Consider the following 27,567-nt stretch of genomic DNA (forward strand, 5'->3'; position numbering starts at 1 on the left):
CGTGACATTTAAAAGTGTTAACTTAAGGTTTTTAACGGTAACAAGGCGTTGGAATTCTACCATCCAGAGAAACATTACTTCTATTAGTGTTACAATGTTCACTTCCTTCCCACTCATTACGCTAACAACATCACCTCCCGTCGTAACCAATACCCCAGCTACCTCAAGTAAAACCACCTTTATTACCCATTACTTAAACACCTAAAATCCCTTCACTGTTACAACTGGTCTTTAAGTCATTCTATCACCAGGGACTTATCTTAACTTTCCGCACGCTACACACACGCCATAGTGACCCAAACAACACGTTATAAGAAGGAGCAATAAGGATCCCTCTTTCATGGGTATAGAAGGGTGGAAATTGGTTAGATTTTTTGAGGGGTGGATGAGCCCTAGATGGTGAGGGAGGGACTCGGTGTCGCCAGATGTACGCGACTCGGGTGACGGAGGTATGGCTGTCATAACCCACACACACACACACACACGGGCCCCCGACACACACACACACACACACACACACACACACAGGGCCCCCTGACACACACACACACACACACACACACAGGGGGTCCCCAACACACACACACACACACAGGGGGCCCCCGACACACACACACAGGGGGCCCCCGACATATACACACACACACCTGAGATTGTGTATGTGAGAAGATAAAAATAAAATAAGAACAAAAAGTATCAAAAAAAGACAAATAAGATGAAGAAAAGGAAAGGAAAAAGATGAAGGAAAAAGGAAACCAAAAAGGAGACGAAGAAACCGAAAAGAAGATAAAGTAAAAGAAACAAAAGAGAGAAACAGAAAAATAAAGAAGACAGCCTAACAGATGAAATGACAGAAGTACACAGACAGAAACAGTCATATATAGACAGTAACGAGAGTACCACAGACAGAAAGAGTACACGTTAGAGTGGAGGACTGTGGTCGCCAACCTCAGTTTTTATTCTCCATATTCTCCAACCTCAGAGAAAGGCTTAACTAGGTGATAATTTTAGATCATTAATTAATACATCTTCTGAGAGTAACGAGCAAACGGACATAGTTTATAATCATATATAATAGGATATATTATTAGAACCCTTGATTATATAGCTAAATAACCCGCATCTCCCCACCTCCCCTGAGCTGATGTTTTGATGACGTCCCAAGATGGCGTCTCAACTCACCTGACGGTACACGATCACAATATTCGACGAAACCCAAACAAGACTTGCCTAATAAACGCCCACACTTGATTGGTAGGCACCCATGGTAGTGAGAGCCGCCCACGCATAGTTAACAGATGCGTTGGGTGATTTAGAGGATAATGACTTGGGATAAAGGGTGTTTAAGACGGTACCACCAACATGGCAGCATCCGTTAGGAAGGCAAGCGGTAACTCTCGGGAGACAAAAACAAAAGTTAAATAAAAACATTTCCGTTGTTTATCTGAAGGTAAAACACACACACACACACACACAACGTTACTACTAATAACACTTGTTCATTTAATAGGTGTTAGAGGAGTTAATTATCGGGGTAAAATTATTATTGGCAAGTAGTAATTACGTAATTGTCAACAGGTATAATGGTGGCACCTGGGCAGAGGAGTTGGCACGAAATGGATACCTCTCTCTCTCTCTCTCTCTCTCTCTCTCTCTCTCTCTCTCTCTCTCTCTCTCTCGCTCTCTCTCTCTCTTTATCGTGCGCAATAATAAAACAATTTACGTACAACTTATCGTGAGTTACGGGAAAGAGAGATGAGAAAAGATAATTATATTAATAAAGAAGAAGGAAGAAAAGTGAAGAACGAGATAGACGGATAAATAAGGAGATACAACAGGTGAGAATAAGATCTGATATACACTAGAGAGAGAGAGAGAGAGAGAGAGAGAGAGAGATTGGAAGGGCGTTTAAGGACGGGCCAGCCAAGACAGTGGTAGACAGGGCAGGTATACAAACAAAGTACATAAACAGATATACAAGTGTAAGAGTACTCAATATAAGAGTTCTGAATATAAGAGTACTCAATATAAGAGTACTGAGCGTAAGAGTACTTGAAGGTGACGATAATGAATGTAAAATACTATTATATTTGTAAGGAGAAATAAACATTTGTCTTGGCCTGACTATACAGTACGGGGTGAGGCCAGGGGGTGAGGCCGGAGGTGGGGTTGGGGGAGGAGGGGGTGGGGAAGGAGGGGGTGGGGGAGGGGGTGGTGGGGGGAAGGGGGGCAGTACACGCCTCACCACCTACAGGAAGGACGTGTCGCTGGGTTAAGGGCTCAGGTTTTCCCTCTTCTGTTGACACCTCATTCATCACTGTGACACGTGTACCTCTATACCACCCATCCCTCCTCCTCCCCCCCCATCTACCTTCCTCCACCTCATCTATCTACCTTCTACCTATTTATCTATCTACCTAGCTTCCTCTTTCTTCTCCTCTTCCTCCTCTTTCTATCAACCTCGTCTTCCTCCTTCCTCCCTCTTTCTACCTACCTCTTCCTCCTCCTCCTCCTCTGCCCAAACCAACCATTTATTATCCTCTACACGCTTGAGAGTGTCTAACGGCATCTGTGTGTCTGTCTGTCAGCGATGCAGCAAAAATAAAACAAAAGACAAATTAGTATAACAGTAATCAGTTTTTATTCGTTATATACGGCCATACATAACCTTGTATGGGGGGGGAGGGGCAAATTGGTTATCACGTCCGTATATATAACGGTGTGTGTGTGTGTGTGTGTGTGGGTGTGTGTGTGGGTGTGTGTGTGTGTTTTTGTGAGAGTGTGAGGGGAACACCACCACCACAACCACCACCCACAACCACCACCACCACCACCACATTTAGTAAGGCTTTCATAATTTAACAAATACAGTTTAACACAACAAAAGACCGGAAGACGATAGCATCCGCACAGGGGAGGACAGCTCACACATACGAATAATCAGGCCGCAGTACGGTAGCGGTAACACACTCAGTTGACCACCGCCCGGGACACCACACCCTCTTAACCACCCAGCCTCATCCCATCGTAAATTCATTCTCTCCAGTGTGGTGAACGTTAGAAGAAAAAAAGAATTGCAATATTGGATAATTTGCAATGTTGAAAATTCGCCATATTGGTTAATTCACCGTATTTGAATTTTTGCAATATGGTACAGTCTTGGATAATTTGTAAATACTGGATAATTCGTAATACTGGATAATTCGTAATACTGGATAATTCGTAATACTGGATAATTCGTAATACTGGATAATTCGTAATACTGGATAATTCGTAATACTGGATAATTCGTAATACTGGATAATTCGTAATACTGGATAATTCGTAATACTGGATAATTCGTAATACTGGATAATTCGTAATACTGGATAATTCGTAATACTGGATAATTCGTAATACTGGATAATTCGTAATACTGGATAATTCGTAATACTGGATAATTCGTAATACTGGAACATCCGAGTGTTTATATATCAGGACGTTCTTGAAGTCCGCCTTAGCGTGTGTTGTGCAGCTCCTGAGGTGAGGTCGAAGGAGGAGGACAACTCAACATGTCTTCAGCCAGGGCGCCTCTTGTGGTGCTGCTGGCCGCCTCCTCCATCTGGTTACCTCTGGCGGTGTCACAGGTCAGTCCCATAACCATTAACTCTCTCTTACCTGACTCCCTGACCTCTCTATACCTCTGCCTGGCTCCACCATACCTCCTGTTCTTACCCACTCCCTCCCTATTCTCCCCATCCTCTAGCAATCTCCTCTTCCTCACACACTCTCCCCATCCTCTCACACTCTCTCCCCATCCTCTCACACACTCTCCCCATCCTCTCACACACTCTCCCCATCCTCTCTCACACTCTCCCCATCCTCACACTCCCCACCTCACCTCTCCCATCCTCTCACCCTCCCCATCCTCTCTCACACCTCCCATCCTCCACACCTCCCCCATCCTCTCCACCTCCCCATCCTCCTCACACACTCTCCCCATCCTCTCACACTCTCCCATCCTCTCACACACTCTCCCCATCCCTCTCTCACACCTCTCCCCATCCTCACACACACTCTCCCCATCCTCTCACACTCTCCCCCATCCTCACACACACCTCCCCATCATCACACACTCTCCCCATCCTCTCTCACACTCTCCCCTTCCCTCTCACACACTCTCCCCATCATCACACACTCTCCCCACCACACACACTCTCCCCATCCCTCACACCTCCCCATCCTCACACACCTCTCCCCATCATCACACACCTCTCCCCATCCTCTCACACACCTCTCCCTTCCTCTCTCACAGTCTCCCCATCATCCCACCTCCTCTCCCCCCCATCACACACTCTCCCCATCCACACTCTCCCCATCCACACTCTCCCCATCATCACACACTCTCCCATCATCACACACCTCCCATCACACACTCTCCCCATCACACTCTCCCCATCCTCCACACCTCCCCATCCTCCCACTCTCCCCATCATCACACACTCTCCCATCATCACACCTCTCCCTCCTCTCACACACTCTCCCATCCTCTCACACTCTCCCCATCCTCACACCTCCCCACATCACACCTCTCCCATCCTCACACACTCTCCCCATCATCACCCTCTCCCCATCACCTCTCCCCATCCTCCACACTCTCCCCATCACACACTCTCCCCATCACACACTCTCCCCATCCTCACACACTCTCCCCATCACACACTCTCCCCATCCTCACACACTCCCCATCACACACTCTCCCATCACACACTCCCCATCATCACACACTCTCCCATCACCTCTCCCCCTCACCTCTCCCCATCCTCACACACTCTCCATCATCACAATTCTCATCATCACACACTCTCCCCAACTCCTTTCAATTTACCTCAATAAAAATAATCCTTTCAATATTACTCGTACGTAAACAACACCTTATTATTATTATTATACTCAATGATTTTTAACTATAAAGGTTTTTATTTGTGACTATAATACCTTACCTGTCTATTGTTTACCTGATTTACTCGTTAATTAACTTGTCAGGTAGAATTTTAAAAGTTGTGTTGACGTGGGATTTGGTTTTTCTTAACTTATCAACAGGTGAGTCCAGGAGAGTTATTATTTGGGAGATCGATTTTTTTTATTAGAGAAAATGTGTGTGTGTGTGTGTGTGTGTGTGTGTGTGTGTGTGTCCTGTTATATCCACATTGTATCAAACGGGTCGACTGGAGTATGGGACTTATTTAATACTTTCACTATTCAACTTCACCACCTGAGGACTAACCTAACCTAACCTAATCTGTACAGGTACTTGTTTATTTGTTTTATTTTGTTTGCTTGGCCGTTTTGTTTTGTGTTTGCAGTAATTTCCTTTTCTATTCTGTTTACTCTTGTTTGCATCGCTAACATTGTGTGTTTGCTACGTGTCTGCTTTCTTTTAGCTCTGTTTAACGGTACTGGTACGCGATAAACTGGACTGGATTGTTTTACTGTTCACCATTGTTCAAATACCTGCACTGTTTTGTACATTGTTTATATACCTGCACTGTCTATGGACGTGTTTATATACCTGCACTGTCTATGTACATTGTTTATATACCTGCACTGTCTGTGTACATTGTTTGTATACCTGCACTGTCTATGTACATTGTTTGTATACCTGCACTGTCTATGTACATTGTTTATATACCTGCACTGTCTAGGAACATTGTTTATATACCTGCACTGTCTAGGAACATTGTTTATATACCTGCACTGTCTGTGTACATTGTTTGTATTCCTGCACTGTCTATGTACATTGTTTGTATACCTGCACTGTCTATGTACATTGTTTGTATACCTGCACTGTCTAGGAACATTGTTTATATACCTGCACTGTCTAGGAACATTGTTTATATACCTGCACTGTCTATGTACATTGTTTATATACCTGCACTGTCAATGTACATTGTTTATATACCTGCACTGTGTACATTGTTTATATACCTGCACTATGTACATTGTTTATATGCCTGCACTATGTACATTGTTTATATACCTGCACTGTGTACATTGTTTATATACCTGCACTATGTACATTGTTTATATACCTGCACTATGTACATTGTTTATATACCTGCACTATGTACATTGTTTATATACCTGCACTATGTACATTGTTTATATACCTGCACTGTCTATGTACATTGTTTATATACCTGCACTGTCAATGTACATTGTTTATATACCTGCACTGTGTACATTGTTTATATACCTGCACTATGTACATTGTTTATATGCCTGCACTATGTACATTGTTTATATACCTGCACTGTGTACATTGTTTATATACCTGCACTATGTACATTGTTTATATACCTGCACTATGTACATTGTTTATATACCTGCACTGTGCACATTGTTTATATACCTGCACTATGTACATTGTTTATATACCTGCACTGTCTATGTACATTGTTTATATACCTGCACTGTCAATGTACATTGTTTATATACCTGCACTGTGTACATTGTTTATATACCTGCACTATGTACATTGTTTATATACCTGCACTGTCTATGTACATTGTTTATATACCTGCACTGTCAATGTATGCTGTTTATATACCTGCACTATGTACATTGTTTATATACCTGCACTATGTACAATTGTACATTGTTTATATACCTGCACTGTATATGTACATTGTTTATATACCTACTGTCTATATGCATTATTTATATACCTGCACTATTTATGTACATTGTTTATATACCTGCACTATTTATAACATTGTTTATATATATATACTGTCTATGTACACATTGTTTTATATACTGTCTAGACATTGTTTATACTTTGCCTGTCTATGGACATTGTTTATATACCTACTATTTATATACATTGTTTATATACCTGCACTGTCTATAGTTATTGTTATATACCTCTGTATATACATTATTTATATACTACTATTTTATATACATTGTTTTATATAACACTGTCTATGTACATTGTTTATATACCTGCACTGTCTATGGACATTGTTTGCCTGCTATTCTGTGGACATTGTTTATATACCTGTACTGTCTGTGGACATTGTTTATATACCTGCACTGTCTGTGGACATTGTTTATATACCTGCACTGTCTGTGGACATTGTTTATATACCTGCACTGTCTGTGGACATTGTTTATATACCTGCACTGTCTGTGGACATTGTTTATATACCTGCACTGTCTGTGTATATGCTGAACCAGTGTAGATGTGTACTGAATATATCATACTTCAACCACCTAATCTCGCTGTCTACCTGTATGTATGTATGTAGTCATCTGATAAGCAATTCGTATAGTTAAACCAAGAAGAAAAATGAATAAAGAACTATGCAAAAGAAGAGGCAACAATAATAATGATAATGATGATTAATGATAATAATAATAATAATAATAATAATGATAATAATAATAATAACAATAATAACAACAATACTAGTACTAATAATACTAATAACAATAATAATAATAATAATAATAATCAACTTTTCCGTTTTACCCTCAAGAGTGCTGACGACTGCGCCTTCGATAACGAGGGAGGAACTATATCAACGTGTAACCTGGTAATGAATGCTACACCCTTCAGGTTAAAATCTTGGAAAACAGGTACTGGGATCACCACGAATTACAGAGGAGGACCGGGTGTTGATGCCCAGCAGAGTAATGAAGGTAGGTTAGATTAGGTTATGTTAATGTGTATAATTCATTGAGTAAAATAATAAATTGTGGTTCCTAAGACCATCAGGTAATCCATTGTCAAATTTAAGCTAAACCTGTCCTTTTCTTCCCCCCTCCCCTTCCCCTTCCTCTCCCCTTACTCCCTCTCCGCTCCCCCCCTCCCCCCCTCCCCCGATCCACGTTATGGGGTGTGGCTGCAGGTGGGTACGCGTTCGCCTCCACGTCAGATATGCTTCAGGATTTCCCGTTACCTACCAAGGCCTGGATGATCACCAGCCCAAACAACTCAACGGATTCACTGGGTCGCTGCCTGGAGTTTGCTGTGAGTATGGTGAGGGTGATGGTGAGGTTGGTGGTGAGGGTGAAGGTGATGATCAAGATGGTGGTGACAGTGGTAGAGGGATAAAGGTGGTTGTGATGGTGGTAGGGATAATGGTGGTGATAGTGGTGAGGGTGTTACAAGGGATATTGAATTTGAAGTGTTAATTTATCTCTATCATGAACTCTCTCTCTCTCTCTCTCTCTCTCTCTCTTCTTCCCTACCTTCCTCCTTCTCCTTCTTTACTCAATCTCCCCCCCCATCCCTCACCTCCTCTTCCTCCTACAGTTCGCTAGTGAAGGGCTGTGCGTAGAATCCCTAGAGGTGTTGATGGTGATGTACAAGACAAATGATGTGGACGAGATCTTCTTCAACAACACCCTAACAAAAGACTATCAGGTCATGTCCCTCTGGCGAACGAGACAGTCGACGAAGGCGGAGTGGAAGAAGGCCCAGGTGACGTTCTCCGCCCCGACGCCACATAGTCTGGTCTTCTCCGCGTCTCCCGACAAACGCTTCGCCAGTAGGGGAGGTTATGTGGCCGTGGATGACATCACCTTCACCGAGGGACCGTGTTCAAGTAGGTCCTGCTGGGTTGGGTGAAAAAAAAAAAGATTCCTACGCAAATATTTCGGATCAACTGAAGATTCAACCATCCTATACGCTACCTAAGGAGGGAAGGGGGCGGGGCGGTGGGTGAGCTGTGAATCTTCAGGTGTTCCAATGTTTCTTGGTGTAAAGGTGTTCCTAGGACAATGGATTATTTACCCAAACTAAAATTCACGTATTCTTTTTGTCTTGCTTAATTCACACCCCAACAATTCGTGTGACCTTCCCCACCCCACATTGTTTTACCACACACACACACACACACACACACACACACACAGATCAAGGAAAGACGAACTAAACCCTGAAATCTGGCGTCCCTTTTACAACTCATTATCACATGAAAAGTTTCATTATCACATGAAAAGTTTATATGTTATATATTTACTTTAATGAAACAACACTAGGGAGAGTATCACACTGCATCCTTCTTGGTACATTTTTATTTTATTCAGCATAGAAAACGTAGTAATATTTCCACAACCTCACTGTACGACTCAATTGAAATATATGATCTTTTCTTTGAATTGAATTGAATTGAAACAGTTTATTTAGCCAGAAAAACACAGATACTGAGTGGATAATAATAACAATATTAGCATGGCTTAGCCAGTTGAGAACCTGAGAGAGTTTCTTTTAGGCACCTGATATATACTACACATTCCGGGGTATAAATGATTCAATGAAGATCTGTTTACTCCACTGGTGCGTCTCAGTCAAAAGTAAATAAATATTCTTCTTGGGGAACAACTCGATCAATTTCGGTAACAACACCTTGCTTGATGTGTCACAGATGAGTGTTTATTCGACCGGGATCTGTGTACGTGGACGAATAACGATACCGCCGACAACTTCGACTGGAGCATCGGACGGAGCAGTACCAAGATAGGCACTGGGCCATCCAAGGACCAGGGCTCCTCCCTCAACACCTTCGTCACCACAGGTATTGATTGTATCCTAGCTCTATCATACCTGGTTTCACTGTCTATCGTACCTGCATGACTGATTATATTGTACCTGCCTTGATCGTATTGTGTATACCTACATGACTATCGCACCTGTATGACTGACTATCGTAAATTATCATGCACTAAAACACAAACAGATAATGGTCACAAGTGTCAGTTCTAGATCATCGTCACCTTGTCGTGTTAGTTCTTAGAGTAATGTTTACGTCTTCTGCTGCAGGTGGCTACGCTTATGTGGACAGTAGCTACCCTAGGCTGCCCGGAGACAAGGCTTGGTTGGTCTCAGCTGCTCTACAACCCACAGCCGTGCCTCTATGTGTTAAGTTCTGGATCAACATTTATGGTGGTGGTACTGGTAACTTCAGGTACTGTACTGTGTGGATTTATGTGGATAATGGGTGGATGGGTGGGTGGGTAGGGTGGGTGGGTGGGGTGGATAGGGTTTAGGTGTAAGTCATAAAGTGGTGAAAGATCTTAACTACTGAAACAACTTGAGGAAAGCTAAATAAACACAAGGAAAATTCTCAGAAGATATTTGACCTTCTTATATGAATCCAGGTACATTGTTAGACAGGTGAATGATTAATCAAGAGGTGTTTTACTTTCTCTCGCCTGTCTGTCTTTCTCTCAGCTGTCTCTCTCACCTGTTTCTCTCACTCTCACCTGTCTCTCTCTCACTCTCACCTGTTTCTCTCACTCTCACCTGTCTCTCTCTCACTCTCACCTGTCTCTCTCTCACTCTCATCTGTCTCTCTCTCACTCTCACCTGTCTCTCTCTCACTCTCACCTGTCTCTCTCTCACTCTCACCTGTCTCTCTCTCACTCTCCCCAGGCTCTTGTACTCTCCCGACGACGGATCATCAGAGATGGAAGAGTTGTGGGGACTGTGGCAAGGAACAGGAAAGAGAACTACTGACACGTAAGTCCTATAAAGTCCTATGAAGTCCTGTAAAGTCCTATGAATTCTTATAAAGTCCTATAAAGTCCTATGAAGTCTTGTGAAGTCCTATGAAGTCCTGTGAAGTCCTGTGAAGTCCTATAAAGTCCTATGAATTCTTATAAAGTCCTATGAAGTCCTATAAAGTCCTGTGAAGTCCTATAAAGTCCTATGAAGTCCTGTGAAGTCCTATAAAGTCCTATGAATTCTTATAAAGTCCTATGAAATCCTATAAGTTCTATGAAGTCCTGTGAAGTCCTATAAAGTCATATGAATTCTTATAAAGTCCTATGAAGTCCTATAAAGTCCTATAAAGTCCTGTGAAGTCCTATGAAGTCCTGTGAAGTCCTATGAAGTCCTGTGAAGTCCTATAAAGTCCTATGAATTCTTATAAAGTCCTGTGAAGTCCTATAAAGTCCTATGAAGTCCTGTGAAGTCCTATAAAGTCCTATGAATTCTTATAAAGTCCTATGAAATCCTATAAGTTCTATGAAGTCCTGTGAAGTCCTATAAAGTCATATGAATTCTTATAAAGTCCTATGAAGTCCTATAAAGTCCTATAAAGTCCTGGAAAGTCCTATGAAGTCCTGGAAAGTCTAATGAAGTCCTGTGAAGTCCTGGAAAGTCTAATGAAGTCCTGTGAAGTCTTATGAAGTCCTATAAAGTCCTATGGTTGTCACTTTTTCTTTGACCACTTGAAGATTAGACGACCCTTGCTTATTTCACCCTGAAGATTAACACATCCTAGCGTTACCTTAGTGGTTAGGTTAGGTTAGATTTGGTTAAGTTAGGTTAATTTAAGTTTGGTTTGGTTAATTTAGGTTAAAATTAAGCTGTTAGGTCAGGTTAGGTTAGATTAACGTTAGGATGTTTAATCTTTCAATGAAATAACCTAGGGTGTCTAATCTTCAGGAGATCCCATTTTGACCCAACTACCTGTGTATATATTGTAGATAACGACTATGTAAATCTATACATGTACAACCAATAAGACTCTTTGTGATGTGCTCCTAACCCAACCTAACCTAACCTCACCCAACCTAATCAGTAAGACCCTTATGACGTGTTCATAACCTAAGCTAACCAGTGAGACTATTGTGACGTGTTCCTACAGATGGTATCCCTGCCAGCAGACAGTGGCCTCTAGTGAAGAATTCCGTCTAATTTTCGAAGCTACTGTTGGTGTTCCCGGGGCAGGTGATATCGGTCTTGACACCATTACCTTCTCTACAGGGGCGTGTCCTAGTGAGTCACACCAAACCTAACCTAACCAAACCTAACCTAACCTAATCTAACCTAAATCAATACCTGCGTTTCTCTATATCATTATTTGAAATGTCTGTAACTCTTAAATTATGAAATATTCAAATAAAATACAATTATTTATCACAACGCTTCAGAAATATGGATCTGATGGCTCTGTTGACTTGTTATTGACCGAGTTATCTTATCGTCTTATGTGCAAGGTCTAGGGACTTTGTTTGTATACTTTTACTGCCTACGTATTGTTTGTATACCTGCACTCTTTATGAATATCACGTACCTTCATTATCTATACACAAACTGAAATAACTTGTTGACAGGTCTTCCGCCCACCACTAGTCGCGCCTGGGGTGACTGCACCTTCTTGGAGAACACTTGCCTCTGGAGTGTGTCAAGATGTAGTGTAAGCGGCAGCGGGTGTGACTTTCTCTCCCGGGTACAAGGCAATTTCCAGAACCCTGCCGGCCACACCGAGTAAGAAATATAACCTACATTAAAATTGACTTATTGATGTTATTCTCGACATAACTTACCAAGGTGACACACTGCATGACGGTCACTATAGAGAGACGAGAAGGGATTATCATAGTTAAAAGAGCGACAAGAATCTTTCACAATAACTAGCCAATAATGACGCCCTTCTTGTGTTGTGCTTAAGCAAGTAGTTGTAAGGATGAAGATGGGACGCTATATATGATGTGTTGGCAGATCTCTACCCATCCCTGTACCTAACTCACACATTCTTGTTTATCGCAGGAGTGAGTATGACATCGACGACATGTACATGAAGTTCGACCTCCACTGCTACAGAAACCGTCCTCGAGAAACAGCCGCCCTCGTGTCTAAACCGTTCACACTCACGTCAGATGTCTGTCTCTCCTTCTGGGTCTACATGTCTACGACCATCCTCTCTCATATTCACATTGGAGCACTAAGGGTAAGAATAAGTGCACGCGTGTTTGAGTGTGTTTGAGTGTGTGTGTGTGGCTGAAGTCATGGATAAGCCACTCTCTCCTTCTCTTCGATGTCGTCTCCATCACGATGTTCCTCCTCCTCCTCCTGCTCCTCCCTCAACAAGGCCCCAAATATTCACTCGTTTACCTACCAACACCCACCAGCTTCCCCCCTCCAAAAACACCCTCTCTACGTCTGTTTTCCGGCCATTCACCCAAAACTCAACCCTACCAACCCAAATTAGGTAAGAGGAACCTGATGTTCGTAGACCTCATCCATACGCACAGGTCTGACAACTTTGAAAATGGTGTCAAAATTCTCTCTCTCTCTCTCTCTCGTTGTTGTCAGTCCTGTAAAAGTGTCTCAGCTGTTGGTACACAATTAGGTCGGGTCAATCAAGGCCTACACTAACATGACAAACATAGTAGATCATGTTCCTCGAATGTTTGGGACGGCCTAGTTAGGTCTAAATAAACACATTTACACTCTGTTAAGGCAGAATGGGCTCTACCAGGAATCGTTGAAACTCCGCCTTCCCGTCCAAAAAAAAAAAAATACAAAATATGTAAAATGATGTCAGGGTATACACAGCCCCCCCAGTTCCGGTGTCCGAGGCAACGCATGAATTGTTACAACGAGGGAGGAATGTACACTTACTCCCTTCCTCCCTTTCTCCCTTCCTTCCTGAATCCAACCTGACCTACTGAGCCACACACAATAAAGTATAATTAGCGTTAACAACGATTTGTATCAATTGTTTATATATTTAATTTCACAAAATTGTTTGTCAAATAAATGGTCGACACTCACAGGACAGACACACCATCTTATATCATCACGAGATAAATAAACAGATAAATATATAATTAGTAGAATCGCTAAATTTTTATTTGTCCTTCTAAATAAAAGTGACACATATTTTTTTATAATTTACTTCATCGTTCTAGATAACAATTTCGTCACTCTTTTGTGAAAGGTAAACAAACGTATACCACCTAAAATTCGGCCACCTAACTGTACCGAACTGTAGGAGAATATCTCTTCTGTTGATCTCAACAATAACCTGGTCTCCCACTTACTATGAAATAAATTGTTAAGTGGAGCTAAAAGCACTTCCGTTCACCATTTGTGTGAAAGTGCAGTACAGTACACAGAGGTCGGACAGAGTTTACTTTAATAACAGCAGTAAGTAGGCTAACAGACTAATCTTGTGTTCTCTAGTACCAAAAGATTGTTAATTTGAACATTAGGTTTTCTCCAAGACACAGGGATAAAAGGGTTTAGTTACCCAACAAATTACATTTTCTTTTACGTTTTCTTAGGAAGTGTAAATATAAAAAACGCAATAAAATATTTTGTAGATGGGTAAACTAATATAAAATTTACACACACACACACACACACACACACACACATAGTAATTAAAATCTACGAAATATAAAAGCAGCTTACAGCATAATGACAGTATAGTGATCATCATCCTCATGCCGCCCTTACAATAGTGAAATATAGTTAATTTCCTCACCTGTGACACTAAGTTCCAGTATTCGAAAACAGCCAAGTAAGGTGTTGTGTCACGTTCCTCACACACAGTCAACAGCTCACTAGGAAAACACCGCCAGACTACCCCACGTCGTCACCTCTCAGTCCTTCCCGCCGACTCTCAACAAAACAACGACCACACTACAACTTTATTCACACTAACGACCTTTGGGGTAGTGCACACGACTTTCAATTTAATTTTACATCACCCTTCTTTTTTTTTATTCTTTAGGTTTTATCTGTGATGTTTTAATTTTATCATAGCTTAAAAATAACTACCTTAGCTTTTTATTGTATTGAGATTAGGTATATACAGTATGTCCTTTACTGACTCATCATTAATCAAAAATATTACAAAATTTAAGAATGTTTTATGAATGATAATTTTTAGCTTTCTATTATTCAGTTTATATTTATTATGTAATACTGGAATAACTGTAATATTGTCAACTCGAACATTATGTATTCTACAGTATAGTCTTACAGCACTATAAACGGTTCAACTATCTATCTATCTATCTACCTAACTATCTGTGAGGTTGAGAGAGAGAATGACATCAGGTTGAGGCTGTTCATATTGCTAAAAAATAAATTACTCGTTTATTCCCAGGTTGTGTTGATGTACGAAGCCAAGAACGTAACCGTGTGGCGACTTCAGAATCAACAACTCACTGATTGGACGTACTCTCAGGTGACACCCCCCAACACCAACTCTTATGTATTATGTATTTCGTGGGGTTTTTTTTTCTTCCTCTGGACAAAATTTTATGAAGTTAGTTTAAATTATTATGAGTAGATGTTGTGTTTCCAGATTTAATGGTGGTGATTTAGGTTAATTTATCGTCATAATACTGTACTGTTTGGCTTCTTCATTAGCTGAGATAAAGTCCTTGTTTGATTTTGTTTCATACTCATCACAATCCGTCATCATCACAATCCGTCATCATCACAATCCGTCATCATTACAATCCGTCATCATCACAATCCGTCATCATCACAATCCGTCATCATCACAATCCGTCATCATCACATATTTCTCCCTTCAGGTCAGTATCCCGGCATCTTCCTCGCCCTTCAAGGTAGCCATCGAGGGTGTACAAGGTCCTCGAGTCATAGGTCTGATGGCACTGGATGACATCGCCGTCTACCCGCTGAGCTGCCCCTGTGAGTTTATACCCTGGCGGCCATATACTGTATAGGTGTAGGAGGTCGTGGGTTTTACTGTAACATTACGGTGGGGTCGTGGCTTTTACTGTAACATTACGGTGGGGTCGTGGCTTTTACTGTAACATTACGGTGGGGTCGTGGCTTTTACTGTTGTGGTAGTGTAGTGGCTGATGAATTCTGTGTGTTGTATTCGTGTGGGGGTGAAGGAACAGTGTGTAAGATGATTGTAAAGGGGGACTCCTCTCTCTCTCTCTCTCTCTCTCTCTCTCTCTCTCTCTCTCTCTCTCTCTCCCTCTCCGTTTCGCTATACCAATCCAATAAACACTGCCCCACAGTGGAGCCCGCGACAGCTGCTGTACAAGAGGCTGACTGCCCCTTTGACCAAGACCTCTGTCAGTGGAAAGTTGAAGCAGATGGACGGTCTTCCTCCCCAACCATGATGTGGCACCTAGCGCTTAACAGTAAGGTGCTCATAGACCACACCTTCAATGCTGATGAAGGTAGGAGCACTACGCCTGGGGTCAAGTTACCTGGAGTTGCTAAAAAAAAAAGTTATTATTCATTATATAAGATGTTGTAGGTCAGCAGTAGTCCTTGGCTTAAGATTTACCGGTGTATCGGATATTTTACCTTGTTTTAACCGTCGTTTATTTTGTTAATAGTTTCTAACTTAAAACATACCAGTCATTTACAATTTCCGGTACCCAGATTTTTTTTTTACTCTCAGCTGGTTAGTGGAGCTGAGAAAGTTGGGAGCCACTGATTGTTTAAGTCAAGTAAAATGAAGTAGAGAATAGGTTTTTATCTGTCGCTATTTTATCTACTGTTCGTGTATAAATACTCTCATACTACACACACACACACACACACACACACACACACACACACACACACACACACACACACACATACACTCCAACAGTGTTGTTTGTGTCCTGTACCCCTACAAACAAAAACAAACACCAATAATTCAAACTCAAACACGAGTCATAGGTAAAACAGGTGCCGTTAATTACACATCTCACCTGACACTCCTTCTCATGTAAACAAACAGGAGGCTTCGCGTACATCGAGTCCTTCAACACTGACCAAAAGAGCAGGATGAAGAGCCCCTTCCTACCTGCCAACACCACCTTCTGCCTTGCCCTCTGGTTCTCTGATATATATGAAGATAATGCGGCCAAACTCTCCGTGATAAGGTGAGCTGGTGGTCAGGTGGGTGGGTGGGTGTGTGTGTGTAGTGGGGTGTACTTTGTGTATGGGTGGTCAAGTGTACCGTACATATTATAGTATCGCTCAACCCCACCAACAGGTCGAGTGAAGGCAGGGAAGAAACACTCTGGACAGTCTCTCAAAACGTCATCACTGATCTGCCAGTCTCAGGGTACACCACGGCGACCTGGCGTTACGCTCAAGTCCTCCTGCCATCACACAACACTACATACCAGGTCAGTTGAGTATGTCAGCTCTATGAATGTTACCGTGTGTGTGTGTGTGTGTGTGTGTGTGCGTAATATTATAATTTTCTTTCTTACTGACGGTAAAAATGGAGTTTTATATTACAATTAGCGTGTGTTTGATTACGACGAGTCAAAGTGTACGGTGATCAAAGTAATATCGAAGAGTGTCTCATTTTGTTATTAAGACACCTCTCTCTCTCTCTCTCTCTCTCTCTCTCTCTCTCTCTCTCTCTCTCTCTCTCTCTCTCTTGCTCTCTCTCTCTCTCTCTCTCTCTCTCTCTCTCTCATCTCTCTCTCTCATCTCTCCCTCATAGCTTGTGATTGAGGGGGAGGTCACACGTAGCGCCTGGGCTGTGGACGATATCCTCTTAATTCCTGGTCGTACTGACTGTATCTGTAAGTATCATGTTGATGTTGTATCATGTTGTAGCTGTAAGTGGCATGTTGCAGCTGTAAGTATCATGTTGCAGCTGTAAGTATCATGTTGCAGCTGTAAGTATCATGTTGTTTTAGGGGAGACAATGTTGTTCTTGTAATACGAACATTCACGCAATGTTTACGGAAATATGTAAGGCAAGTTTATATACAGTTTTTTTTAAGCATCCTGAAGGTATTTTATCGTTTTCTTTACAGTAAAACCATCTTACGCCAAGGCTTGAGATCACCAGGTGGAGAGAGAGGTAACACACGTTTCCCAAGGGCCCTACCAGGTGTTGACAGGTGTATGAGCTGATAGGTGTGTGAACTGGCAGATGAGTGATGTGATAGGTGTGTGAACTGACAGGTGTATGATGTGATAGGTGTGTGAACTGAAGGGTGTATGAATTAACAGGTGTATGTACTGATGAAACGTGTATGAACTGACAGGTGTATAAGCTGATAGGTGTATGAACTAATAGGTGTATGAACTGACAGGTGTTTGAACTAAAAGATGTATATAAGCTGAAAATACAAGAACAACAACAACAACAAAAGCTTTCATCATCCAAGTATTTGTGTATGATCCAAAAATTATGTATTATACTGTATTGCTTTGTTTACCATATCACTTGTATGTGTGTGTGTGTGTGTGTGTGTGTGTGTGTGTGTGTGTGTGTGTGTGTGTGTGTGTGTGTGTGTGTGTAAAGCTGGTTATCTTACATAGCTCCAACAAGAATAAAAACGAACAACAACAAAACAATAAACAAATAAAATAACAAAAATATAAGATAAATAAAATGTAATAGAGATTTATCATAACAATAGGATTTTTATTTTGTTCTTATTTTCTTGAATAAAAAACTTTTGGATGATATCAAGAGTGTGTGCGTATTTATTGTCCTCATCATGAACAGGTGTTGAAATGTTCGTCCAGGTGTAATGTTTGAGGGCTACATGGTCCAAAATGGTCCTACGTGATTTCTAAATGGTCCTAACGTAGGCATCAGTGGTCCTAAGTCCTCGATGCCCCCAAAACTGTAAAAATTTACAAAGTTGGTTATATTTACCAATAGAAACTCCTTCAAAATATCTTCCAAGTCATCTTCTTCTCCACTTCACTCCCTCTTTCTCCCTACCATCGTCTTTTGAGGCTCTTACGTGTGAAAAACAAATATCTCTTTACAATACTCACTGGGCTGAAGCGTCTCCTGGCATCGCGTAAGCTCTCCATTCCATTCCTTTACATCTGCGACACACACAATTCCGTATCCGCACATTGTTCCGTATCCACACCTTGTTTCGTATCCACACACTGCTCCATATCTACCCACACACAATATCCTCTTTCGCGGTTCAGCTGAGGTTATGTCCCCTCACTGAAAATTTGCGTGAGACATTAAACTGACAGAAAAATACAATCAGGAACACATATAAACAACTAACCATGTCAGTATGTATCGCTTCTGCTCAGGAAAACTTAATTGTATCTTTGTTCTACTGGATATATGTGATTGGTGCTCTTTCTCGTGTAATTCTGATACACCGGACACTGAGAATTCGCATGAAACATCAAACTGAACAGAGAAATAAACTCATGTATCAAACTGACAGAAAAATAAGACCAGAAAGCCATATTAAAATGATTACCTCGGCTGCTCAGGAAAAATCTTCGTATTTTTTCTCCAAATTTTGACAGTATACACGCGTCTGAGGCTGTTCCTTGTGTTCTTCTGTTTTTCTAACACATGTAAATACAGTAACTTCACCTGTTGACTCCCCGAAGGTAAAACGAAAGACAATTTAATTTTCTTGTCGTTTATTACAAAACATATCTCTGACATGGATTAGTTATTTACACAGTGAGGACCAGACATATGGCGTTCCAGCCACACCTGCTGCTGCTGTACGTGTGGGTGTGGTAAGCTACACTCTCTGCTGCACATATGAGTGTAGCGAGCCACACCTGCTGCACATATGGGTGTAGTAAGCCACACCTGCTGCACATATGGGTGTAGTAAGCCACACCTGCTGCACATATGGGTGTAGTAAGCCACACCTGCTGCACATATGAGTGTAACGAGCCACACCTGCTGCACATATGAGTGTAACAAGCCACACCTGCTGCACATATGAGTGTAACGAGCCACACCTGCTGCACATATGAGTGTAGTAACCCACACCTTCTGTACATATGAGTGTAACGAGCCACACCTGCTGCACATATGGATATAGTAAGCTACAACTGCTGCACATATGGATATACAGAGTAAGCCACACCTGCACATATGGATATAGTCAGCCATTATTTACAACACGACACACAAGTACACTTCAAAAAACACTTGGCAAAAAAACCCTGAAGAGGAACTGAATGTTAAATGTTTAGTAGAAGAGGGAGCGTCTGGCGCAGTCTTGTGTCCACTTCTCCTACATTACAACTATCAGTACTTGTTCCTTAACGAGTTCCCACCTTCCCCGAAACGTTTACTCCTTCCCTGAAACGTTTACACCTTCCCTGAAACATTTATAATCTTCCCTGAAACGTTTATAATCTTACGTAGTATGTTTACACATTCCCTGATACGTTTACAATATTCCCTGAAACGTTTAGACCTTCCCTGAAACGTTTACAATCTTCCCTGAAACGTTTACGATCTTCCTTGAAACGTGTACAACCTTACTTACTACGTTTACACCTTCCCTGAAACGTTTACACCTTCTCTGGTACGTTTTACACCTTCCCTGAAACGTTTACACCTTCCCTGGTACGTTTTACACCTTCCCTGAAACGTTTACACCTTCCCTGGTACGTTTTACACCATCCCTGATACGTTTTACACCTTCCCTGAAACGTTCACCTTCCCTGATACGTTTTACACCTTCCCTGGTACGTTTTACACCTTCCCTGATACGTTTTACACCTTCCCTGAAACGTTTACACCTTCCCTGGTACGTTTTACACCTTCCCTAACGCTACAGAAACTGACCATTTAATGTTGACCTCTCACTTATGTACTACAGTTATACACTATGTAGAGTCCGTCGTGGGTCAAGTGTTGTGGGTAATATCAAAATACTATGTACTTTAAGAAGCCTTACTACAGCTACATGTTCTGATGAAGTGAAGGATAGGGTGCGTGGGGTGGGGTGTGTGAGGTGGAGTGTGTGAGGTGTAGGGTGTGAGGTGGAGTGTGTGAGGTGAGTGGTTGGTGGGCGTGTGTGGTGGTGAGTGTGAGGTGATGGTGAGTGTGAGGTGGGGTGTGTGAGGGGAGGTTGAGGTGGGGTGTGTGGTGGAGTGTGTGAGGAGTAGGGTGTGGTGGGAGTTGGAGATGTGCAGATATCCCAGATTTATGAGAGAAAATCCAACTATGATTAAGTGATGTGGATTTCAGATGAACTGTTAACAACTACAAACACTGTGTGTGTGTGTGTGTGTGTGTGTGTGTGTGTGTGTGCAGGAGGCAGTAGGGACGCGCAAGTTGTTAGGGAGGAGCTTGACGCGAATACAAGCGGGAGGACGATAACAGGTCGTCAAGATACAGAGAGAAGGACAGGGGAGGGAGGGGGAGGAGGGGGGCTGGCCTCTGTCGCGGGGGGCTGGCCTCAAGGGGGGGCTGGCCTCTGTCATGTCATGCTCGCCTACGACACTGTTCTCAACTATATACGGTCATGGCCTAAACATACAACACGTGAAATTATCTCAACATAGTGTGAAACTGTCGAGAGTTACAAGCAGTCGCAATGTCGTAGCAAGTGACGGAAACATTGAGAGTGTTGATTAAACGAGTAGGCATCATGCACTTGTACCGCGAGTATATATATATATATATTTATGTTTGTATAAGACACCGCTTAAAACAGGGGTGTGAGGTACAGACACCACAATAAGCGTAGGTGGACAGGTGGGCTGAGGTCCACTGCCTCTTACCACACCTTGTTTGGGGGGGACTATTTGACCCCTTTTAGTCCCCAGGTCACGACAGAGTGAGGTTATGACGCCCGTCCGGGTGTAGTGGATCACCTGGACGAGGTCTGACAGGTGTGTTGATAGCTGTTGATACTGTAAACAAGCGACCAACAGCTGTAAACACTGTCTGAGTCACTCTTAATATTCACAGTTGGATTATTCCAGCAATGTTTACCGACATAATTTGTGCGTGTACAGTTCAGTATATCATGTGTGTCGTCACTGACGTTCCTACATTGATCATGCTAGTATTGATAGCCATAACAACGATATACATATAAATGTATATTATATAAATGTATTATTCCCTAACATAGACCATCCCCATAACATTTGCATGTATGTAAAGTATATAAGCATACAACGCGTGTGTCTGCCTGCACTTATCACGTCACACTCATGCAGTTTGTCCCAGTAATGATCATTGCAACATTAAGACGCACACACTAACAAGTCTTGTGTCAGTTTAGTTACAGAAAACTCCACCATGGATCCTTCTAGTGAGGGACATCAGAGTATGAAGGTGTGAAGTGAAGGGACAAACTCACGTTGTTAATCACCGTCGCTGTCCAGGTGGATGCTCAACACAACAGCTAAAGTTTTCACTGAATATTTTCGGTGTAAGTTCACGTCACTCTTCAATAATTCTAATAATCCTTTTCGTTAACTCTAAACGTCACTTCAGCTCTCAGGACATGTGGCGGGAGTATCACTGGTCCAGGTGTTGGCTGTTGTCCCTCACCGCCCCTCACAGCGCCTCGCCTGTCTTGGTGGTGTAAAGTTTTCTTGAACCAAACAAACAAAAGTCACAGCTTCTTAATCAACTGATAATCACAAAACAAGTCTGATATCTTTGTTTATAGGAAGAACAACGTCCCTATTGATTTATATACATACAGACTCTGTTTTTATGGCAATTATTACACATCTGTTCAACATATTGCGACGTCTCTTGAATAATGTTGAGTTTGGCCTTAATGACATGACGTCACAGTTTAGTCAGGATGGCCTCGAGTGTGTTGAGCGTCTGTCAGTGAGGAGCTGACAGCTGTAGATCGTCAGCACATGTGAGGAGGAATGCTGGAACGAGGACTCAGAAATGCTCTCACACACACACACACGCGCGCGCGCGTGCGCGCCCGCGTTAACAAAGAGCACCGTGGAGAACTTAAAACACCAGGAGGAGGGAGGAAGAAGAAGAGGAGGAAGAGGAGGAGGAGGAGGAGGAGGAGGCGGGCGATGTGGTGTCCTCCTGAGGCTACACTCTCGGGTGGACGTCGCAGGACCATCACGAGGCTCTCATAGTCGGCGTTGCTGTGGTTTTCGTCCTCCAGAACACAGCGTCGAAGCTTCCAAATACATCGTCCAGCGCGCCACCAACCACCAGCACAGCTATACTCATCCACCACGCCCACCAGCACGCCCACACGCCAGCGGCCAGAGGAGACGGACGCGCACCATTAAACTGACGGAATTTAGGGACATTGTCGATGATCTCAGCCAGGACAAAGAGGGAGAGACGGACGTTGTGATGGATGACCGGGTCTCTCTTGTTTACCATGGACGCCACCTGTCTTACCGGCCTCTCACAGCGGTCCTGCAGCGATACAAACACACATACATACCACGTTAGTCTCTCTCTCTAGTTATCTTTGCATACGTCTTTACTTTGTTCTTATTATTATTTGTTTACTTTACAACAATGATCTTTAAATTCTGTTATGTTCTTCTATTGACTTCTGAACATACATACATACTGTACATACACACATACATACATACATACATACACATACATACATACATACTGTACATACACACATACATACATACATACATACATACCCTCTCCTCCTGCATCTTGTAGGTGGTGTAGTTACTGTGGCCGCCCAAGGAGTTAGACATCCTGAAGTGTCTAACCTGAAGGACCAAGTTGTCCTTCGTGTGTTGGTACATCTCTAGGCGGCACTCCTCCTGTGTGTGTACGTCAGACCAAGCATTATTATGTGTGTGTGTGTGTGTGTGTGTGTGTGTGTGTGTGTGTGTGTGTGTGTGTGTGTGTGTGTGTGTGTGTGTGGATTTTTTTAAAGAACAGACTAAAAATGTATGACATTAGTGTTTATTTTATTGCTTTGATGATTGTGATGATTGGGGGAGAGGAAGAGAGGAAGATCAAGGGGAAGAGGAAGAGAGGAAGATCAAGGGGAGGAGGAAGAGAGGAAAATGAAGAGGAGAATGAGAGAGAAGGAAAAGAAGAGAGAGAGAGAAAAAAATAATAATCATCGTAAAATAATCATTAAATTTTTTGAACATAATGATAACAATAGACGAAGAAGTAAGGAAAACGAACACGGGAATAAAGAGAGAGAGAGAGAGAGAGAGAGAGAGAGCCAGAGTAACTTACGCCCATCTTAGAGGAGAGTGTACTGACGACCATCTGAAGGGGCATGAGAGCATCAAGGGCGCTGCTCCCCGTCACCGACTTCAGCAGCGCCTCCTCCGTCTTGCTATACCCGAGTAACAAGAACAAACCACTCGGCAGCTGGTACTCTTCTAACACAAACAAAAGATACACCATGAAATCTGTTGGTAAATTAATGGCGAAATACATATGACTGCCCCCCCCACACCTGAAGACCCACTTGAGAGACCCACCCGACGGAGGATAGATACAAGATAAAGGTATTCTTCGGCACACAAGGAAACACTGAATTTATCCACCACATTTTTTAAACTTTAATCCAGGAACCCATTCATCCCACTCATCTTAACTACTTTCACCTCCCCTCTCTCCCCCCTCACCTACCCTCTCTCTCTCATTCACAGCTACCTCAATCCCACTCACCCGTGCTCACCCCTTCCCTCCCTTTCACCCTCCCTCTCACCCATAGCAACAGCAATCCCACTCCTCCCTCTCACTCACCTGATCGAGGTCTCATACAAATAAAATCGCCCGAGTAACAGACACACTCGCCCCGGTAGGCCTGGTAAGCGGGGGCGTTGTGGTTGTATACGGCAAAGGCTGTCTCGCAGGGCCGGTTCTCCACACAGTCCAGCACCTGTCGGGGAAAAATAACAGCAAGGTACCATCAATACAGCATTTTATACCCCTAACAGCATCAGTCCAGCACCTGTTAGGGGAAAATAACAGCAAGGTACCATCAATACAGCATTTTATAACAGCAAACAGCAACATTGATTTTTTTAAGGAATTTCATAGATTGTTTGAAGATCACCTCCTACTTCATCCCAGCTTAGTTCAGCTTAAAGTTTAATCACCCATACGTTAACCTAATCTAACTTGACCCTAAACTAACCTAACCTAAACTAACTTAACCTAAACTAATGCTGACCTAACGTAACGAAACCAAACAAAGATCAACTTAACCAAACTAAATTAACCTACTAAACCTAATCTATAACTTGATCTAACCTAATCTAACCTAACCAAACCAAACATAACCTAACTTAATATAACCTAACCTAACCTAACACCTCAGGTAACGCTCAGATATTTAGTCCTCAGGTGAAATAAACTAGGATGCCAAATCTACACAGGTAAATTTGGGCACTGATAAACACAACTACCTATGATTTATTAATAAGAAATAAATTGTTTTTGCTTAATTATTTTAGTATTTCTTCAGGTATGTGTGTGTGTGTGTGTGTGTGTGTGTGTGTGTGTGTGTGTGTGTGTGTGTACAGTGAAGCAGAAGGCAGGCAGACAGGTAAACATTAACTCACCTGACACTTTACCTCCTGGTGTAGCTCACAGAAGCACAGCTCAGAACAGTCCTTGTCACCATTCCTGTAGAGCTGCCCCACAAAACACACGTCAAATACAACACTATAATCCTCTATTACACATCTATACAACTCTACTACACCTTAATTAACTATTCAGAAGCTATTATAATCATTGATCCTCATTAGCTCGTCACAGGTTAATTGTCGCTCAATGTAACAATATACAGGTAATGAGACAAATATCCCTGAATATATTAACCTGATAAGAAGTAATTGATACGCCATTATGAGATTAAGTTGTTTTTTTAATACATGTTGATTGGTAATTCTAAATTAATTTTGTGTTACGTGGTATTTTAGACCTCTTGACTCATCACACTGAAGGGAGGAGTTAAGTCATCATACTGAAGGGGTTAAACCATCACACTGAAGAGGTTAAACCATCACAGTGAAGGGGTTAAACCATCACACTGAAGGGGTTAAACCATCACACTGAAGGGGTTAAACCATCACACTGAAGAGGATCTATCATACACGGGAGGAGGAACAGACTAACATACATACCCGGATACTCTCACGTTCCCCAATGATCCTCGGTCGATGCTCCCAAGGGCGGCTAATCTCACAGTACCCTGAAACACATCAACAACTAGGTGGATATCTTATTGATGTCAGGGTGGATTTTATTGAGGTCAGGGTGGATTTTATTGAGGTCAGGATGGATTTTATTGATGGCATGTTCAATTTTATCACTGTCAAGTTATATGTTATTGATGTTAGGTTAAATTTTTATTGGTGTCAGGGTGGATTTTATTGATGTCAGGGTGAATTTTATTGATGTCAGGTTAAAGTTTATCAATGTCAAGCTAAATCTCATTGATATCAAGCTAAATCTGGTTGAACATAAAGAATTATATAGATTTCAGAAGAATTTAACCCACGAGGCATAATTAATTAAAGGTGTTATTTTTCCACGTTAATAATACCTCACCTGGGAGAGATTTATTGTTCGTGATAATAAAGACTAAAGTCCTTCCAGTTATAAGACAGTTCTTATATATAAATTAAGAAATAAGACTTTTTATGCCCCCCCCCCCTTCTCCACCTGAGCCATATGCAAATGAGTTACCTGGGGGGTGAATTACTTGTGAAACTAATGCAATAAATAAGCTCGTTTATCTATACATTCGCTCCAACACATATCTAACTAATAACTGCTGTGTAGTTTTTCTTTTCATATATTGCAAGACTAACTTTCAATGAGGTCAATATTTAATTACTTTTATATGTTAATTTATTAACTCCTATGAAACTAATCGTCATGTACAGAATAATTAATATTTAGGTTTCATTATTTCTGCTATATTGTCCTAAATGCAGACTGAAATGTTAATGTTAAACTGTGTGTGTGTGTGTGTGTGTGTGTTTTACTGCAGCTTTAAATTCCTCACTGGAATATCTGACTCCTGTTGACCAAACTCTACCAAGCAGATACGAGCAGGTAGGGTGAGGGAGACTGCTTAACACGCATACCACGACCACTCAAGTTAAATTTCCAAGTTGCAACATTTAAGTTCTACAAGTTTTAAAGTTTGGAACAAGTATTGGGTGAGAGGACACACTACAAGCATCTGTTCATCATAATAAAGTCTTTGTAACCAGTAGGGAGAGGCTAATAAACTGAAGATTATTATACATAGGGGTTCAGTTGATTCAGTGAACGGGGGAGGGCGGGGCAGGGGGTGAAGACTGAGGTAAGCAAAAATACCTCACCAATCACCTCTGACCTGTACCCTACCCTAACCTCACCTGTCATTCTTACCTGGGACAATTCATTATTACCTGAAGGCTTGAGTATTGAATATTTAATGAGTATCTCCAGTTAACATAGATAGTGTGACATTGTTATTTCATTTGTTAAAGTAAGGTGTAAACAAGATGTCAAAGTGTAATTGGATTATGTTAAGTGGTTTGTGTTCGATGATCTCGTGAAGTAATGATAGTAATTAGTGAGACGTTGTTAATTACATGTAGGTGTTATAATGGTTGGTGATGGTGGTGGTGAAGGTGGTGGTTATGGTAATGGTTGTTGTGGTGATGGTAATGGTAGCAGTGGTAGTAGTAGTAGTGGTGGTGGTGGTGGTAACAAGATTAGTACAGTAATTATATCATCCTTACTGTCAGGTAGCGTGGTGGTAGGTAAGGTAGTGGTAGTAGAAGTAGGAGTGGTAGTAGTAGTAGAAGTAGTAGTTGTGGTGGTAGTAGTTGGGGTAGTAGTAGAAGTAGAAGTAGTGGTGGTGGTGGTGGTGGTGGGTGGCAGGGGAGGAGGTGGTGGTGGAGGACCCCCCACCTCCTCCCAGGGGACACTCCTCGGGGTACTGACGCCCTTCCTCGGCTGTAACACAGTCTCCTCCGCGTTCACCAACTCCACGTCGTTCTTGGGGTCGTTCTTACTATTGCGGAGGTCGTAGTCGTCACCAGTGTTGTAGTCGTCTTCTTCTTCAATCAAAGGAGGAAGT

General features: G+C 42.1%; 2 protein-coding genes and 1 long non-coding RNA gene across 4 annotated transcripts; 1 reads left to right on the top strand and 2 right to left on the bottom strand.

Annotated features, from left to right (window-relative positions):
• Window positions 1-2,965: 2,965 nt before the first annotated feature.
• Window positions 2,966-18,215, top strand: LOC121877137 (MAM and LDL-receptor class A domain-containing protein 1-like). Its single transcript, XM_042382760.1, has 17 exons — window positions 2,966-3,626; window positions 7,524-7,686; window positions 7,896-8,017; window positions 8,303-8,594; window positions 9,417-9,566; window positions 9,812-9,956; window positions 10,424-10,510; window positions 11,643-11,773; window positions 12,112-12,265; window positions 12,548-12,728; window positions 14,898-14,978; window positions 15,334-15,451; window positions 15,790-15,954; window positions 16,509-16,653; window positions 16,767-16,902; window positions 17,229-17,310; window positions 17,548-18,215. Exons 1-17 carry the CDS (start codon window positions 3,552-3,554, stop codon window positions 17,571-17,573), a joined length of 2,253 nt encoding a protein of 750 aa, XP_042238694.1. The 5' UTR covers window positions 2,966-3,551; the 3' UTR covers window positions 17,574-18,215.
• Window positions 18,216-19,133: 918 nt separating this feature from the next.
• Window positions 19,134-20,564, bottom strand: LOC121877147. 2 transcript variants are annotated; one of them, XR_006090915.1, is made up of 2 exons: window positions 19,360-20,564; window positions 19,134-19,297 (listed from the first exon to the last, which is right to left on the bottom strand). It is a non-coding gene; the product is annotated as an uncharacterized LOC121877147 (long non-coding RNA). The 2 variants fall into 2 exon arrangements; XR_006090911.1 differs by having other exon boundaries at window positions 19,329-20,564.
• Window positions 20,565-20,932: 368 nt separating this feature from the next.
• LOC121877160 lies at window positions 20,933-27,278 on the bottom strand. Its single transcript, XM_042382775.1, has 7 exons — window positions 27,227-27,278; window positions 25,613-25,680; window positions 25,046-25,117; window positions 24,225-24,360; window positions 23,706-23,854; window positions 23,147-23,275; window positions 20,933-22,898 (listed from the first exon to the last, which is right to left on the bottom strand). The coding sequence occupies exons 4-7, from the start codon at window positions 24,238-24,240 to the stop codon at window positions 22,590-22,592; spliced, it is 603 nt and encodes a 200-aa protein (XP_042238709.1). The 5' UTR covers window positions 24,241-24,360; window positions 25,046-25,117; window positions 25,613-25,680; window positions 27,227-27,278; the 3' UTR covers window positions 20,933-22,589.
• Between the last annotated feature and the right edge of the window lie 289 nt (window positions 27,279-27,567).

Source organism: Homarus americanus, unplaced genomic scaffold (genome assembly GCF_018991925.1).
Source record: "Homarus americanus isolate GMGI-L3 unplaced genomic scaffold, GMGI_Hamer_2.0 scaffold33468, whole genome shotgun sequence".
Taxonomy (NCBI): domain Eukaryota; kingdom Metazoa; phylum Arthropoda; class Malacostraca; order Decapoda; family Nephropidae; genus Homarus; species Homarus americanus.

Coding starts and splice junctions, on each gene's coding strand:
- LOC121877160 (XM_042382775.1), bottom strand. Junction 23,276..23,705: donor CACTCTCCTCTAAGATGGGC/GTAAGTTACTCT, acceptor GTACACACACAG/GAGGAGTGCCGCCTAGAGAT. Junction 22,899..23,146: donor ACAAGATGCAGGAGGAGAGG/GTATGTATGTAT, acceptor GTATCGCTGCAG/GACCGCTGTGAGAGGCCGGT.
- LOC121877137 (XM_042382760.1), top strand. CDS start 3,552: ATGTCTTCAGCCAGGGCGCCTCTTGTGGTGCTGCTGGCCGCCTCCTCC. Junction 12,266..12,547: donor AACCCTGCCGGCCACACCGA/GTAAGAAATATA, acceptor TGTTTATCGCAG/GAGTGAGTATGACATCGACG. Junction 15,452..15,789: donor CTACCCGCTGAGCTGCCCCT/GTGAGTTTATAC, acceptor ACTGCCCCACAG/TGGAGCCCGCGACAGCTGCT.